The following is a 16639-nucleotide window of genomic DNA, read 5'->3' as shown; positions in this document are numbered from 1 at the left end:
TTTCCAAAAAAAAAAAAAAAAGAATTTGTGATAGAATTGTTTCTAAACATTTGCAACATGATTCATGATTTAAAGTGACAAAATAAAAGGTTTTCATGCCTCTTTTGACTGTAATGATAGATAGTTTTCATAGAGCATCCTAAATAATAGTAGTTAGATGCTGAGCATAGCTCTTGGTGCATATTCAGTATTCCATACTACTAGACATTATCTACTACTTTGTCAACATCATGATCATCATCAACATCAGCAACACTGTGATCATCACTATCATTATTGTCATCACCAACAGCATCAGCACAAAACCATGACCATCATAATCCCTATCATCCGCACCCATTGTCATTATCACACCACCATCACCACAACCATCATCATCCATATAATCACCACTAACACATGGTCACTAACACCATTATCATATCATTCTTTTTTTTTTTTTTTGAGACAGAGTCTCGTTCTGTCGCCCAGCCTGGAGTGCAGTGGCCGGATCTCAGCTCACTGCAAGCTCCACCTCCTGGGTTCCCGCCATTCTCCTGCCTCAGCCTCCTGAGTAGCTGGGACTACAGGCGCCCGCCACCTCGCCCGGCTAGTTTTTTTTTTTTTTTTTGTATTTTTAGTAGAGACGGGATTTCACCATGTTAGCCAGGATGGTCTCGATCTCCTGACCTCATGATCCACCCGTCTTGGCCTCCCAAAGTGCTGGGATTACAGGCTTGAGCCACCGCGCCCGGCCTATCGTATCATTCTTACCGTCATAACCACCATCACCACCACCACCACCATCATCATCATTATCATCATCATCACCACCATCATTATCCTTTTTGTCAACATCACGATCACATTGTCAATTACCATCAGAACAATCACATCACCACCATCACTGTCATCCTTCCCATAATCATCACCACCACTATCGTCATCATCACCATCAAAACCACTACCACCACCATCATCATCACCATCATCATCATCACCACCACCATCACCAGCAACGCCATCATTGTTGTCATCATGTCCACCACCATCATCACCACCACCCCTATCATTATCATCATCATCATCACAATAATATAACCTTCCTGAGGACAGAGATTTGTATTTCTTTTGTGTTCCCCGCCTTATCCCTAGGTCCCTGAAGCAGCCAGACTCTCAATAAAATTTGTTGGTTGACTTCTCATCACTACATTCACTAGGACTTTTCATCTTTATGTGAGTGAAAATGGCGGAGTTGTAGGCCGGGTGCGGTGGCTCACGTCTGTCATCCCAGCACTTTGGGGGACCAAGGCAGACAGATCACGAGCTCAGGAGTTCAAGATCAGCTTGACCAACATGGTGAAGCCCCATCTCTACTAAAAATATAAAAATTAGCTGGGCGTGGTGGCATGCACCTGTAATCCCAGCTATCCAGGAGGCGGAGGCAGGATAATTGCTTGAACCCAGGAGGCAGAGGTTGCAGTGGGCCAAGATCGCACCATTGCATTCCAGCACAGAGTAAGACAGAGTAAGACTCCATCTCAAAAAAGGAAAGAAAAAGAAAAGAAAATGGCAGAGATGTTGACACTCCTCAGGCATGCTGTAATAGAGATGGCACTGAATGGTACTCACTCGTGGGTCCAGACAGGGAGGCTGGAGTTCTCGAGGTTCCCAGGGGCATTGTGGAGGTATCAGGAGCTGAGGAGAAGGTTTGCTGTATTAGTGAAAGCAGCAAACCCTCTCACGGCAGAAATACCAGCAGGCAGGAGTATTTATAGCCCTTGCTGCACGTGGGGCTTGAGCAGGATCTCCATCTGGAGATGGGCCAGAGGGAAAGGGGAATAACTTGTGCTCTCTCAGTTCCTTCCCTCATGAAGAGGATACAGGGGCATAGAAGGAGAGGAAAGCTCCTGCCCTTTATGTGTAGGATCAGGAGCACTGGAACATCAATTAATACTCACTTCTGGTGGTCATCATGGAGCTCTGATGGGTGAAACCTGCATTGAGATGGAGGGAGGAGAGTGGGTAAGTGTTAACAGAGTGGTGGGGTACCCTGGTGCAACAGAAGAAATTTCCCAGAACATGGGACATTGAAGATTCTCTATCAGCACCCTCAGATTTAGAAAGCAGATCCTGAGGGTAAACTCAGTCCCAGATGAAGAAGAAACCATGAGGTTTTGACCGTGGCCACCACATACAGACAACATGGCTGAGCCTTCAATAGCCAGACAGGGAGTGTGACCTCAGGCCAGAGAATAGAGGCTGCCCAGCAAGGCAGAAGAGACTCCAGCCACATCAAAGTTGCCCACCATTGACATAGAGACTGTGCCTGTCCAGGGTGTAGGGGCCCAGCTCAGTGATGCCATGGGTCAGCTGGCTCAGCTTCCAGTACAGCCGCTCTCTGTCCAATCCAGGGCTTTGGGGGTCAGGACGGTGAGTGCAGACAGTATCCACTCTGGTGGCTGCCCCATCCTTCTCAGGCCTGGGGAGGGCAGATGAAGCAAATAACAATTGAAAACTTGCCTCAGGGGGAGTTCTGAGGTTTCCTGAGGCCAGACAGGAAGGGACCAGAGGAAATGAGAAGCCTGGGAAAGAGGTAGTAAGTCACATTTAGATTCTCTGAGTGTCCCGGCTGCCAGCCAGCCCAGGACTGTGAACAGAGTCACAGATGCAAGAACTTTTTATAAAATTGCAAGGTGAAGCCTGCATTCTCATGGCATGGAGACAAAAGTACTCAGACATGAGACAGATGAAGAGCTGGAATTGGGGATGAAAGCAAGTGGATGAGACATGTTTGTCTTGCGAGAAATCCTGGGGACAGAATTTAACAACTGGAGGAAAGGGAGGTGGGTGGAAAGGAGGGAGTTCAGAGGGATGACCAAGGTAGAAGCCCAATTCTCCTGATGAACTCTGCAGAATCTCTCTGTTGATTGGGGTGGTGCTGATGGTATCAAGAGACAGATTAGTTTTGAAGCCACTGCTTCCTGAATTCCATCTTTTGTGAGGACATTCACAGGGATGGCAGGAAAAAAAAAAAACAATTCAAACTCTTTGAGTCTAGGAACAATTGGGGCAGCTAGGCTAGCTCTTCTAAAGTCTCACCTGAGCAAGGTCAGTCTGCAACCAGAGTACAGAGTGCCAACACTGGTGTTCTTGAACAAGAGCCTAAGCTGTGGAAGAGGGAGAGGGAAGTGACTAGGAGGGCTGGGGACATAGTGGTGGGGCACAAGTGTAGTGGATGCAGCTGGCACCAGTGGGCAGGGCTTATGTCTATGGGGAAGGTGGATGAGATTTTCTTCCATGGCCCTGGCATGGGTAATGTTGTTGGGACCAGGTAAGGTGGGTGGGGCAGAGTAAGGTGGGCAGGGGTCTTACCAGACCCTGAAGGACCCTCTCCGTGGTGTTGAACTTCCTGGAGCCAGGGCGACCCATGTCCTCCTCATACTGCAGGTTATTGATGGTAAAATTGAGGGTGAATGGCAGCAGAAGAGGGCCAGTGCCTGTAGTAAAAGATGGGAAACAAACACTATTGCGTTTGTATTTTTAATCAGTGGCATATAGTTAAAATAAGTCTATTGAAAACTCCTCAAGGTTCTTGACTTTTGCAATAGACTTGAAGAGTGCAATAAATTTATTTTTAATCATACGCAACAGAATTTAAAATGAATGACAAAATAAAAGCTTTCTGTGCCCTTCTTGATATAAATTATTTTTTAAAAAGCATATTAAATAATACTTGTTAGACTCTAAGTCCAGCTTTTGGTGCACACTCAGTGTTGAAAAATATCAGATATTACCTGTTACCCTTGTCATCACCATTATCATCATCATAATCATGATCATCATCATCATCATTATTGTCAGCATCAGCACCACCACTATCACCACCATGATAATCCCCATCAACACCACCACAAACATCATTATCACCATTGTCATTTCATCATTACCATCATAATCACCATCACTGTCATCATCTGAATAATCATCATCATCACGATCATTGTCATCATAATCACCATCGTCATCATTATTGTCATCCTCAGTAACACCACCATCACCAATGTCATAATCTACATCAACACCACCAAAAACATCATCATCACCATAATCATATCATTACCATTATAACCAGCAACATTACTGTCATCATCCAAACAGCCATCATCATCTTTACCATCATCATCACCATTGTTATCATCATCACCACTCCAGCATCATCACCACAATCAATACAACTGTCATCATCTCATTGTTATTATAATTATTGCCAACATCCCCATAATTATTGTCAATTGTAATCCCCACCACCACCACCACCACCATCATTCTTCCCATGATTACCCCCACCATAATTATCATTATCCTTACCATCATCACCACCACCACTGCAGTCACCATCACCGCCACCCCCATCAACATCATCACAATAATATAAGCTCACTGAGGGCAGTGTTTTTTCTTTTTTTGTTCCCTGATGTATATCCAGGTCCTGATACAGAGGCAGTGCTCAACGAACTTGATTGGTTGACCTATGGTTACTAGATTTACTATGAATTTCCATCTTTAGTTGAGTAAATAATGACAGAGATGTTTACACTCATCAACCATGCTCTAAATATCATTGACTGGTATTTACCTGTGGGGCCAGGGAGGGATGATGGAGTCTCAGAGGTTTCCAGCTGTACTGTGAAAGTCCCAGGAGCTGAGGAGAAGCCCTCATCAGTGAAAGGAGCAAGCGCTCTCATGGAAGTAATGCCAGCAGGAGGGACTATTCATGGAGATTTTTGCCTGTAGGACTTCAGCTGGGATTCCGGTTAGCTGGGGCAGTGGGGATGGGGAATAATTTTTGCCCTCTATGTTTCTTCCCATATGGAAAGGACATAAGGGCTTATGAATAGGGGTCAGCTCCTGCTAAGTTTGGTGTCGGATTGGGGCCACTGGAACATCAGTAGAATACTCACTGCTGGTGGCAGGCACAGAGCTCCGCTGGGTGAAACCTGCATAGAGAGGGAGGGAGGAATGTGAATAAGAGTCAAACGGGAGGTAGGGAATCAAACAAAAGTCAGGGCTACCCTGGTGGAATGAAAGGTGTTTCATGGAACAGGGACATTTGGAGATTCTCTGTCAGAATCTGAGTATCAGGGAAGAAGGTACAAGGATGAAATCAGTTCAAGATAAAGAAGAAATCATGAAATTCTGACATCAATCACCACATACAGACATGTCCTAGCCTTCAGTGTCCAGGCAGGGCATGTGACCTCAAGTCAGAGAGTAGAGGCTGCCCAGCCAGGAGAAAGAGACTCTAACCACATCACAGCTGCTTACCATTGACATAGAGACTATCCCTGTCCAGGGTATAGGAGCCCAGCTCAGTGATGCTGTGGGTCAGCTGGCTCAGCTCCCAGTATAGACGCTCTCTGTCTAGCCCAGGGATTTTGGGGTCAGGGCGGTGGGTGCAGATGGCATCCACTCTGGTGGCTGCTCCATCCTTCTCAGGCCTAGGGAGAAGTGATGAGGGGAATGGCAATAAATGAATTGCCTAAGGAGAGATCCTGAGATGGCAGAGTGAAGGACAAAAAGGACAGAGGAAGTAAAAGTCTATTACAGAGATGGGATGCAATAATTAAGATTCTCTGAGTGCACTGGGCGGCCTGGGACTATGAGCATAGTTGTGGATGTAATAGTTATCCCAAAATGGCAGGGTGGATCCTGCATTCTTAAAGCCTGGAAACAGGAGAGCTCAGATTTGAGATAGGTGAAGAGCTGGAATTGGGGATGAAAGCAAGTGGTTGAGGCATGTTTGTCTTGAGAGAAATCCTGGCTACAGAATTTAACACCTAAAGTCTATGGAGGTGGGGGGAAAACAGGGAATTTGGAGGGGGGGCCAGGGTAGAAGTCCAGTCCTGTTGATGGACTCTGGAATTTCTCCGTCTGTTTGGAAGTGGGGGCGGGGGCACTGCTAATACCAGGAGACAGGTTAGTCCTGGAGCTACTGTTTCCTGAATTCCATCTTTGATACGAATAATCACAAAGAGGACAGGAAAAAAGAAGTCCAAACTCATTGAGACTAGGAACAATTGGGGCAGCCAGGCAGGAAATTCTAAGGTCTCACCTGAGCAGGGTTAGTCTGCAGCCAGAATACAGAGGGCCAACACCCGTGCTCTTGAACAAGTGCTTGAGCTGTGGAGGAGGGAGAGGGAGGTGAGTGGCAGGGCTGAGGAGGTAGGGGCAGGGCAGAAGTGAGGTGGGTGGGGCTGGCTCTAGTTGGTAGAGCTGACATCAGTAGGTTGGATGGGGCTTTTATCTCTTGGGGTGAGGGGAGGTGGGTGAGATTTTCTGTGGCCATATAGATACATAGGTGGGACAAGGTAAGGTGGGTAGGGCAGAGTGAGATAGGTAGGGCTCTCACCAGACCCTGCAGAACCCTCTCCGTGGTGTTGAACTTCCTGGAGCCAGGGTGACCCATGTTCTCCTCATACTGTAGGTTAGTGATGGTGAAGTTGAGTGTGAATGGCACCAGGAGAGGGCTGGTGGCTATAGTGAAGGTGGGAAATAAACACTATGTTCAAAAGTAGAGAACATTTAAGAGTTTGCAATAGACTTATTTCTAAACATACACAACAGGATATAAAGTGAGTGATAAAACATAATGTTTTCATGCTTCCTTTGACTATTATGATAGATGTTTTTGATAGAGCACATTAAATAATAGTAGTGAGATGCTGAGCATAGGTCTTGGTGCATATTCAGTGTTCCATAGTGTCAGATACTATCTAGTGCCATTGTTAACACCAACTTCATTTTCAACATCACCATGATTGTCTCCATGAGTATTACTGTCATCATCATCACCATTAGCACCCACCCCGCCACTACCACCATCATCATCATCATCATCATCATTACCACCACAACCATCATCATCCTAATCATCACCTCCATCACCATTTTCATCATCACCATCATCATTGTCAATATCACCATGCTTGTCACCATCAGTAGTATTATTGTCATCATCACCACCACCAGCATCATTATCCTCATCATCCCCATCGCCAGCAGTGCTATCATCATCGCCATCTTCATTAACATCAGTGTCAATATCACCATCATTTTTGTCAATCACCACCACCATAATTATTACTGTCTTCACATAATTATTATCATCATAACCACTACCCCCACCATTGTCATCATCCTCATCACTGTCATCGTAATTAGCATCATCATCACCATCATCTATATCATGATCATTATCATCATCATCATCATCATCACCATCACCACCATCATCATCACCATCACTTACATCATCATCATCATCACAGGAATATAAGCTATCTTAAGCAGAGATTGCTATCTATTTCTATGTTCCCTGCTGTATCTTCAGGGCCTGGCACAGAGTAGGTGCTCAATAAAGTTTACAGGTTAACTCCTCATCACTAGATTTACTATGACTTTTATCTTTATTTGAGTGCATAATGGCAGAAATGTTTATATTCATCAGGAATGCTCTAACGGAGGTGCCATTGGCTGATACTTACCTGTAGTTTCAGGGAGGGAAGACAGGATCCCAGAGGTTCCCAGGTTCACTGTGGAGGTCCCAGGAGCTAAGGAGAAGCCCTTATCAGTGAAAATAGCAAGCATTCTCATGGCAGAAATGCCAGCAGGTAGGACTAGTATGAGGCTTGCTGCAGGTGAGTCTTGAATTGTGTTTCTCTTTGGGCACAGGGGAGAAGGAATAACTTGTGCTCTCCCAGCACCTTCTCTCATGAAGAGGACATAAGTGTGTATGAGGAGGGCTCAGCTCCTGCCCTGCTTGGAGTAGAATTGGGGGTACTGGAACATCAGCTGAATACTCACTCTTGGTGGTTGGTATGGAGCTCCAATGAGTGAAACCTGCAGAGAGAGGGAAGGAGAATAGTGGGTAAGGGTTAAGGAGAGGTGGGGGGATGAAATAGGAATCAGGGCTACCCTGGTGGAATAGAAGGGGTTTCATGGAACAGGAGCCATTAAAGGTTCTCTATCAGCACATTCACTTCAGGGACCAGGGTCTGGAGGATGAACACAGTACAAGATGCAGAAAAAAAAAATGAAGTTCTAACATCAATCATCACATGCAGACAACATGGCAGAGATTTCAACGTCCAGACAGGAAGTGTGACCTCAAGCCAGAAAGGAGGGGCTGCCCAGCAAGAAGGAAGAGAATCCAACCACATCAAAGCTGCTCACCATTGACATAGAGACTGTTTCTGTCCAGGGTGTAGGGGCCCAGCTCAGTGATGCCATGGGTCAACTGGCTCAGCTCCCAGTACAGCTGCTCTCTGTCCAGCCCAGGGCTTTGAGGGTCAGGGAGGTGGGTACAGATGGCATCCACTCTGGTGGCTGCTTTGTCCTTCTCTGGCCTGAGGAGGTTAAGTGGGCAGAGGGGGTGACAATGAAAGGATTGCCCAGAAAGGGGTTCTGAGATTCCTGAGGGAAGGACAGGGAGGGGACAGAGGAAATGAGAAGCCTGGGAGAGAGGTGAGAAGCCACAATTAATTTCTCTAAATGCACCAACTCCCAGCCAGCCCTGGATTGGGAGCAGAGTCACGGACACAAGAATATTTATGAAATTGCAAGGTGAAACTTCCAGTTTGACAGCACGAAGACAGAAGAGCTCAGACTTGAGACAAGTGAAGAGCTAGAATCAGAGATAAAAGCAAGTGGAAAACCCACCTTCCTCTTAAGGGAGACCTTGGGAACAGAATTTTAAAAATTAAGGGAAGGGATATGGGGGAATGGAAGGTATTAAGAAAGATGAGTGGAGTAAGAACCCAATCTTGATGATGGGCTCTGCGGAATCTGTCACTAGAGTGGGGAAGTGCTAGGATCAGGAGACACATTCTTTCTTGAAGCTACTGCCAACTGAATCCCACTTCTGCCGAGGACGCTCACAGGGAGGGCAAGAAGGATGCTGCTGGGGCCTGGGAACACTTGGGTAAGCCCTGATTGGCTATTCTAAGGTCTCACCTGAGCAAAGTCAATCTGCAGCTGGAGTACAGAGGGCCAATACTGGTGTTCTTGAACAAGGGCCCGAGCTGTGGAGGAGGGAGAGGGAGGTGATTGGGAGGGCTGATGAGGAGGGGCAGGGCAGAAATGAGACAGGTGGGGCTGACACCAGTGGGTACGGCTTGTGATTTGGGGTCGAAGGTGATTCACATGGGATCTTCTTGTATATCCCTGGCATGGGTGATGTAGGTAGAATCTGGTAAGGTGGGCCAGGCAGAGTTAGATAGGTTGGACTCTCACCAGACCCTGTAGGACCCTCTCTGTGGTGTTGAACTTCCTGGAGCCAGGGTGTTGCATGGCCTCCTCATACTGCAAGTTGGTGATGGTGAAGTTGAGGGTGAATGGCAGCAGGAGAGGGCCAGGCACTGTAGTGGGGGTGAGAAACAAACACTATGTTCAGAAGTAGAGAAATTATGGATTTGCAATAAAATTATTTTTAAATATACACAGCATTAAATGGGATGGACAAAATGAAGATTTTTGATCCCTCCCTTAACTATAACGATAGAATTTAAAAAGACACATACTATATGATATCAGTTGGATGCTGAGCCTAGCTTTCATTGTATGTTCATTGCTCAGTAATGTCATGTTATCCCTTACCTTTGTTACCACCATCATAGTCACCATCATCGTCACCTACAGCATCATTATTGTCATTATCATTGCCACCACCACCACCGTAATAACCTCCATAATCACCACCAGCACAACCATCACCACCACCATCATCATCATCACCATCATTACTGCCATCATCACTGCTACCACCATCACCATGATAATCCCCATTGTCATCATCATCACCACCATCATTACTGTCATCATCACTGCCACCACCATCACCATGATAATCCCCATTGTCGTCATCATCATCACCATCATTACTGCCATCATCACTGCCACCACCATCACCATGATAATCCCCATTGTCATCATCATTGTCACCCACACCATAATTGTCATCGTCACTGCCACCAACACCACCACCATAATAATCTCCATCATCACCACCAGCACCAGAACCACCACCATCATCACCACCATCACTGTCACCCACACCATCCTTGTTGTCACCACCACTGCCATGACAACCACCATGATCTCTCCATTACGACCACCAACACTATCATTTATCACATTCAACATATCATCATCATCATAACCCCCACCATTGTCATCATCCTCACCACCTTCATCATCATTATCATCATTGCTACTATAAGCATCACCATCATCATCAAAACTGCCACCACTATCATCATCACCACCTGCCACAGTCATCATCACAAGAATATAAGCTCACTGATGGCAGAAATTTTTATCTGTTTTGTATACCTGCTGTATCCCCAGGGTCTGGCACAGAGGAGGTGATCAATCACATTTGTAGGTTGACTCATCATCACTAGATTTACTAGGATTTTTACCTTTATTTGAGTAAATAATGGCAGACATGTTTCTGCTCATCAGTCATGCTCTAACAGAGATGCCACTGACTGGTGCTCACCTGTGTGGCCAGGGAGGGAGGCTGGAGTCCCAGAGGTTTCCAAGTGCACTGCAGAGGTCCCAGGAACTGAGAAGAAGCCCTCATTACTGAAAGCAGCAAACCCTCTCATGGTGGAAATGCCAGCAGGTAAAACTATTATGGGCCCTGCTGCATTTGAGGTTTGAGCTGAGCCTTTCTATGGAGCTAGGGCACAGGGGAAAGGGAATAGACTGTGCCCTTGAAGTCTTTTCCCTCATGAAGAGGACATAAAGGGATAAGAGGTAATGCCAGCTCCTGCCCTGCTTGGTGTAGGACTGGGGGGACTGGAACATAGTAAAATACTCACTGCTGGTGGTTGGCACAGAGCTCTGATGGGTGAAGCCTGCAGAGAGAGGGAGGGAGGAGAGTGGGTAAGGGTAAAGGAGAGATCAGACCAAATAGGGGTCAGGGTTACCCTAGTGCAATGAGGAAAGTTTCATGAAGCATGGTCATTGAGAATCTTCATTAGCACCCTCACATGGGGGAAGAAGGCCTTGAGGGTAAAATCCGTGCAAGATGAAGATGAAACCGTGAAGTTGAAACCTCAATCATCACATATAGAGTACATCATCAAACCCTCAATGGTCAGACAGGGCATGTGACCCCAGGACAGACAGTAGGGTCTACCCAGCTAGGAGGAAGAGCCTCCAGTCACATCATGGCTGCTCACCATTGACATAGAGACTGTCTCTGTCCAGGGTGTAGGGGCCCAGCTCTGTGATGCTGTTGGTCAGCTGGCTCAGCTCCCAGTATAGCCGCTCTCTGTCCAGTCCAGGGCTGGTGGGATCAAAGCGGTGGGTGCAGATGGCATCCACTCCAGTGGCTGTCCCATCCTTCTCAGGTCTGGGGAGAGCAAAGTGGGGAATGGCAATTAATGGATTGCCTAGGGAGGGGTCTTGAGCTTGCTGGGTGAAGAACAGGAAGGGGTCAGAGGAATTGAGAAGCCTGGTGCAGATGTGAGAGAAGTCACACTTTGATTCTCTAAGTGCTGTGACTCCCTGCCAGCCTGGGATTGTGAGCAGAGTCATGGATGCAAGGATTTTTATGAAATCACAAGGTGCAACCTGCATTCTCACAGCAACGGGGAAAGAAGAGCTGAGTCCTGAGACAGGAGAAGAACAGGAATTAGGGGTGAAATCAAGTGGATGAGGCACGTTTGGAGAGAAATTCTGGGGACAGACTTCAACAACTGGAGGAAAGGGAGGTGGAGGGAATTTAGAGGGGTGATGAAGGTAAGGGCTCAATCCTGCTGATGGACTCTAAAGAATGTGTCAGTTGAGGTGGGAGGTGGTAGAATCAGGAGACAAATTGGTTCTGGAGCCAGTGCCTCCTGAATTCCATCTGTGCTGAGGCCATCCCACAGTAGGGCAGGAAGGAAGGTGATCAAACTTTTTGGACCTGGGAACAATTGGGGAAATCAGGCTGGAAATCCTAAGGTCTCACCTGAGCAAGGTCAGTCTGCAGCCAGAGTACAGAGGGCCGACACTGGTGCTCTTGAACAAGGGCTTGAGCTGTGGAGGAAGGGGAGGGAGGTGAGTGGGTGGGCTGAGGTGTAGGGACGGGGCAGACATGAGGTAGGAGGGGCTGGCATCACTAGGTGGGGCTTGCATCTCTGGGGCCAAGGAGTGGTGGGTGAGATCTTCCATGGCCCTGGCATGGGTGATATAAGCAGGACTGGTAAGGTGGTGGAGCTCTTACCAGACCCTGCAGAACCCTCTCCGTGGTGTTGAACTTTCTGGAGCCAGGGTGTTGCATATTTTCCTCATAATGCAGGTTGGTGATGGTAAAGTTGAGGATGAATGGTATCAGGAGAGGGCCAGGGGCTGTAAAGGGGTAGGGAAATAAACACGATGTTCAAAAGTAGAGAAATATATAACAGTTTGCAATAGACTTATTTTTAAACATATGCAGCAGCATTTCATGGGGATAAAAAATAAGATTTTCATGCCTCTCTTGACTACAATAATAGAAGTTTTTCATAAATAAGCATATTATATAATTGTAATGAGATGGTGAACATAGTGCTTGGCGCATATTTAGTGTTCAGTAATGTCAGATGCTATTTTTTACCTCTGTTATTGCCATCTTCGTCATCGACATAACCATAGTTGTTGCCATGGCTCTCATCGCTTTCATCACTATCAACATCAGCACCACCACTACCACCATCCTCATCACCATCATCACCACAGGATCATAATCAGCACCATCATAATATTATTATTACCAGGATAATCACCCACACAATCATCGTCATCATCATCATCATCATCATCATCTTCATTGTCAACATCACAATCATCATTGGTAGTCATCATCACCACCATCATCATCACCACCACAATCACCTCAAACATCACCAGTATCACCACAATCATCCCAAACATCACCACCATCACATCATCATTCCTGTTATAATCAGCACCACTATTATCACCATCATCTTCATCACCATCTCCATAATCATCATCACCATCACCAGCATCATCAGCAGCATCACCATCTTTATAGTCATCTCCATGATATTATCATCATCTCCATCCCCACCACTATCATCATCACTGCCACCCTTATCATCCTCATCATCACAAGAATATAAGCTCTCTGAAGGAAGACATTTTTATCTCTTTTGTATTCCCTGCCACATTCCATGGTTCTGGCACAGAGTAAGTGCTCAGTAAAGTGTGTTGGTTGCATCAGCTACACTGGATTTGATTTGCTATGATGTTTCATCTTAATTTGCATGAAAATGACAGAGATGAAGACACTCACCATTGACTGGTATCATTGACTGGTGCTCACCTGTGTGGCTGGAGATGGAGGATGGAGTCCTAGAGGTTGCCAGGTGCACTGTGGAGGTCCCAGGAGCTGAGAAGAAGCTCTCATCAGTGAAATTAGCAAGTACCCCCATGGCAGAAATGCCAGCAGGTAAGACTATTATGAAACTTGATGCATATGGGGTTTGACCTAGATCAGTCTGTAGCTGGGGCAGAAGGGAGGATGAATCCCTTCCGCCTTCCCAACTCCTTCTCTTAAGAAGAGGAGCTATGGTTTTATAAGGAGAAGGGTCAGCTCCTGCTCTGCTTTGTGTAGAATCAGGGGCATGAGATTATCAGTTGAATACTCACTACTGGTGGTGGGCACAGATTTCTGATGGGTGAAACCTACAGAGATAAAGAGATTAACCTGAGTAAGGTTAAGGTAGAGGTGGATAACCAAATAGGGGTCAGGGCTACCCTGGTGAAATGGAACCGGGGCTGCTGGAGGTTTTCTATCAGTACCCTCACATCAGGGAAGAAAACCCTGAGGGTAAACCCAGTCTTCAACATAAAGAAGAAACCATGATGTTCTGATGTCAACTATCAAATATAGACAACATGGTCAAGCTTTCAATGGCCAGGCAGTGGGTGTGACCTCAAGCCAGGGAGTAGAGATTGCCCATCAGAGAGGAAGAGCCTCCAACCACATCACAGCTGCTCACCATTGACACACAGACTGTCTCTGTCCAGGGTGTAGGGGCCCAGTTCAGTGATGCTGTGGGTCAGTTGGCTCAGCTCCCAGTAGAGCTGCTCTCTGTCCAGCCCAGGTCTTTTGGGATCAGGGTGGTAGAGGCAGACAGCGTCCACTCCAGTGGCTGCTCCATCCTTCTCGTTCCTGGGGAAAGGAGGTGGGGGGAATTACAATGAAAAGATTACCTAGGACAGGTCTTGCGATTGCTGATGGAAGGACAGCAAAGGAGAAGGGAAAATGAGAAACCTGGGAAAGAGGTGAGAAGCCTCACTTAGATTCTCTGAGTGCACGGACTCCCAGCTTGCTTGGGACCATGAACAGAGTCATGGATACAATTCTCCTAAAAGTGCAAGGGTGAAATTTGCATTCTCATGGCATGGGAAAAAAGAGCCCAGACTTGAGACTACTGAAGACCTTGAAATGGGGATGAAAGCACATGGATGAGGCATGATTGTCTTGAGAGAAATTCTGGGGACAGAATTTAACACCTAAAGGAAAGGGAGAGAGAGGAAAAGGAGGGAATTCAGAGTGATGACCAGGGTAGGGGCTCAATCCTGATGATGGACCATGCAGATTCTCTCTGTTGAGGTGAGGTGTGGGGGTGTTACTATCAGGAAACACACCGGTCCTGAAGCCAGTGACTCCTGAATTCCACCTTTGGTGAGGATATCCCTAGGAAGTGTATAAAGGAAGATGTGCAAAGTCTTTTGGAGTGAGAATAGTTGGGATAGCCAGGCTGGCTATTCTAGCCTCACCTGAGGGAAGTCAGTCTGCAGCCAGAGTACAGAGGGCCAACACTGGAGTTCTTGAATATGGGACTAAGCTGTGGAGGAGGGAGAGAGAAGTGAGTAGGAGGGCTAAGGTCCCTGCGTGGGAGCAAAAGTGAGGTGGGTGGGGCAGGGCCCAGTGGGCATGGCTGGCCTCAGTGGGTGAGGCTTGCATCTCTGGGGATGAGGGCAAGGTGGGTGTGATCTTCTTCCATGGCCCTGGCACAGATGTTGTATGAGGGGCTGGGTATCTGGAGTGGGGGAGAGTGAAGAGGTCAGGGTACTAACCAGACCCTGCAGGACCCTCTCTGTGGTGTTGAACTTCCTGGAACCAGGGCGATGCATGTCCTCCTCATACTGCAGGTTGGTGATGGTGAAGTTGAGGGTGAACGGCACCAGGAGAGGGCCAGCAGCTGTAGTGGGAGGGGGAAATAAACATTATGTTCAGAGTGGAGAAAATAGGAATTTGCAACAGACTTATCTTTAAACATGTGCAACATTTAAATTAGATGACTAAATATTTACCGTGCATTCCTTTCCTATAATGATAGAATTTATTTATTTATTTATTTGAGATGGAGTCTCACTCTGTCACTAGGCTGGAGTGCAGTGGCACCATCTTGGCTCACTGCAACCTCTGCCTCCCGGATTTAAGCAATTCTCCTACCTCAGCCTCCCAAGTAGCTGGGACTACAGGCATGCACCACCACGCCCGGCTAATTTTTGTATTTTTAGTAGAGATGGGGTTTTGCCATGTTGGCCAGGATGGTCTCGATCTCTTGACCTCGTGATCCACCCACCTCAGCCTTCCAAAATGCTGAGATTATAGACGTGAGCCACCGCACCTGGCCTGACATAATTTATTTTTTAAAGGATGCCTTATGATAATAGTTAGATGCCGAGCGTAGCTCTTGGTGCATATTCAGAGCTTAATATTGTCTGATGTTATCTGTTATCTTTTGTATTGCCATCATTATTGTTGCTATCATTGTCACCATCACCATCATTATTATCATCATCACCACCATGGTAATCCCAAACATGACCACCACAAACATCATCACCACAGACAACACATCACCATTATCATCATAACCCCACAACCATCACTGGCATCATCCTCATCACCATCATTGTCATCTTCATCAACATCACCAGTCTCATCATCACCATCTCAAACAGCACCCAAAAAAAAGAAAAAAGAAAAATAAATAAACAGCACCACCATCACCATCATCATCATCACACTCAACACATCATCACGAATATCGTAACTGTTACTGACATCCTCATGTCCATCATCATCATGGTCAGCACCACCACCACTATTATCACCAACAGCATCACTATCATCATCGCCATCATAATCATCATAAACAGCACCACTACCACCATCATCATCACACTCAACATATTATGATTAATATCATAACCACCACCACCATCATCATCGTCATCACATAAACAGAAGCTCAGTGAGGGCAGACATGTTTTTATTGGTTTTATTTTCCTTGTTGTATCCCTAGGGTCTGGTACACTGTAGGTGGCCAATTAATTTTTTTGGTTCACTCACTATCACTAGACTTACTATGATTTTCTATCTTTATTTGAATGAAAATGGCACAGATGTTTACATTCATCAGGCATGCTCTAACAGAGATGCCATTGACTGGTACTTACTTGTGGGGCTGGGGACGGGGGATGGAGTCCCTGAGATTCCAAGGTCCACTGTGGAAGTCCAAGGAGCTGAGAAAAAGTACTCATCAGTGAAAGCAGGAAGCACTCTCATGACGGAAATGGCAAG

At 46.4% G+C, this 16639-nt stretch overlaps 1 protein-coding gene across 1 annotated transcript in view; it reads right to left on the bottom strand.

Annotated features, from left to right (window-relative positions):
* Positions 1 to 16639, bottom strand: part of MUC16 (mucin 16, cell surface associated) — a 222716-nt gene that overhangs the window by 43249 nt on the left and 162828 nt on the right. The window contains exons 51-61 of the mRNA XM_030936547.1: positions 16516 to 16581; positions 6392 to 6516; positions 6095 to 6162; positions 5308 to 5480; positions 4944 to 4979; positions 4619 to 4684; positions 3355 to 3479; positions 3082 to 3149; positions 2289 to 2461; positions 1941 to 1976; positions 1612 to 1677 (exon numbers count right to left, since the gene is read on the bottom strand). Coding sequence (XP_030792407.1) covers positions 1612 to 1677; positions 1941 to 1976; positions 2289 to 2461; positions 3082 to 3149; positions 3355 to 3479; positions 4619 to 4684; positions 4944 to 4979; positions 5308 to 5480; positions 6095 to 6162; positions 6392 to 6516; positions 16516 to 16581 — 1002 coding nt within the window. The remainder of the gene's footprint in view (positions 1 to 1611; positions 1678 to 1940; positions 1977 to 2288; positions 2462 to 3081; positions 3150 to 3354; positions 3480 to 4618; positions 4685 to 4943; positions 4980 to 5307; positions 5481 to 6094; positions 6163 to 6391; positions 6517 to 16515; positions 16582 to 16639) is intronic.

This window comes from Rhinopithecus roxellana, chromosome 8 (genome assembly GCF_007565055.1).
Source record: "Rhinopithecus roxellana isolate Shanxi Qingling chromosome 8, ASM756505v1, whole genome shotgun sequence".
NCBI lineage: Eukaryota > Metazoa > Chordata > Mammalia > Primates > Cercopithecidae > Rhinopithecus > Rhinopithecus roxellana.
Note: the sequence above shows the minus strand (reverse complement) of the source record. Positions and strands in the feature narration are given on the sequence as shown.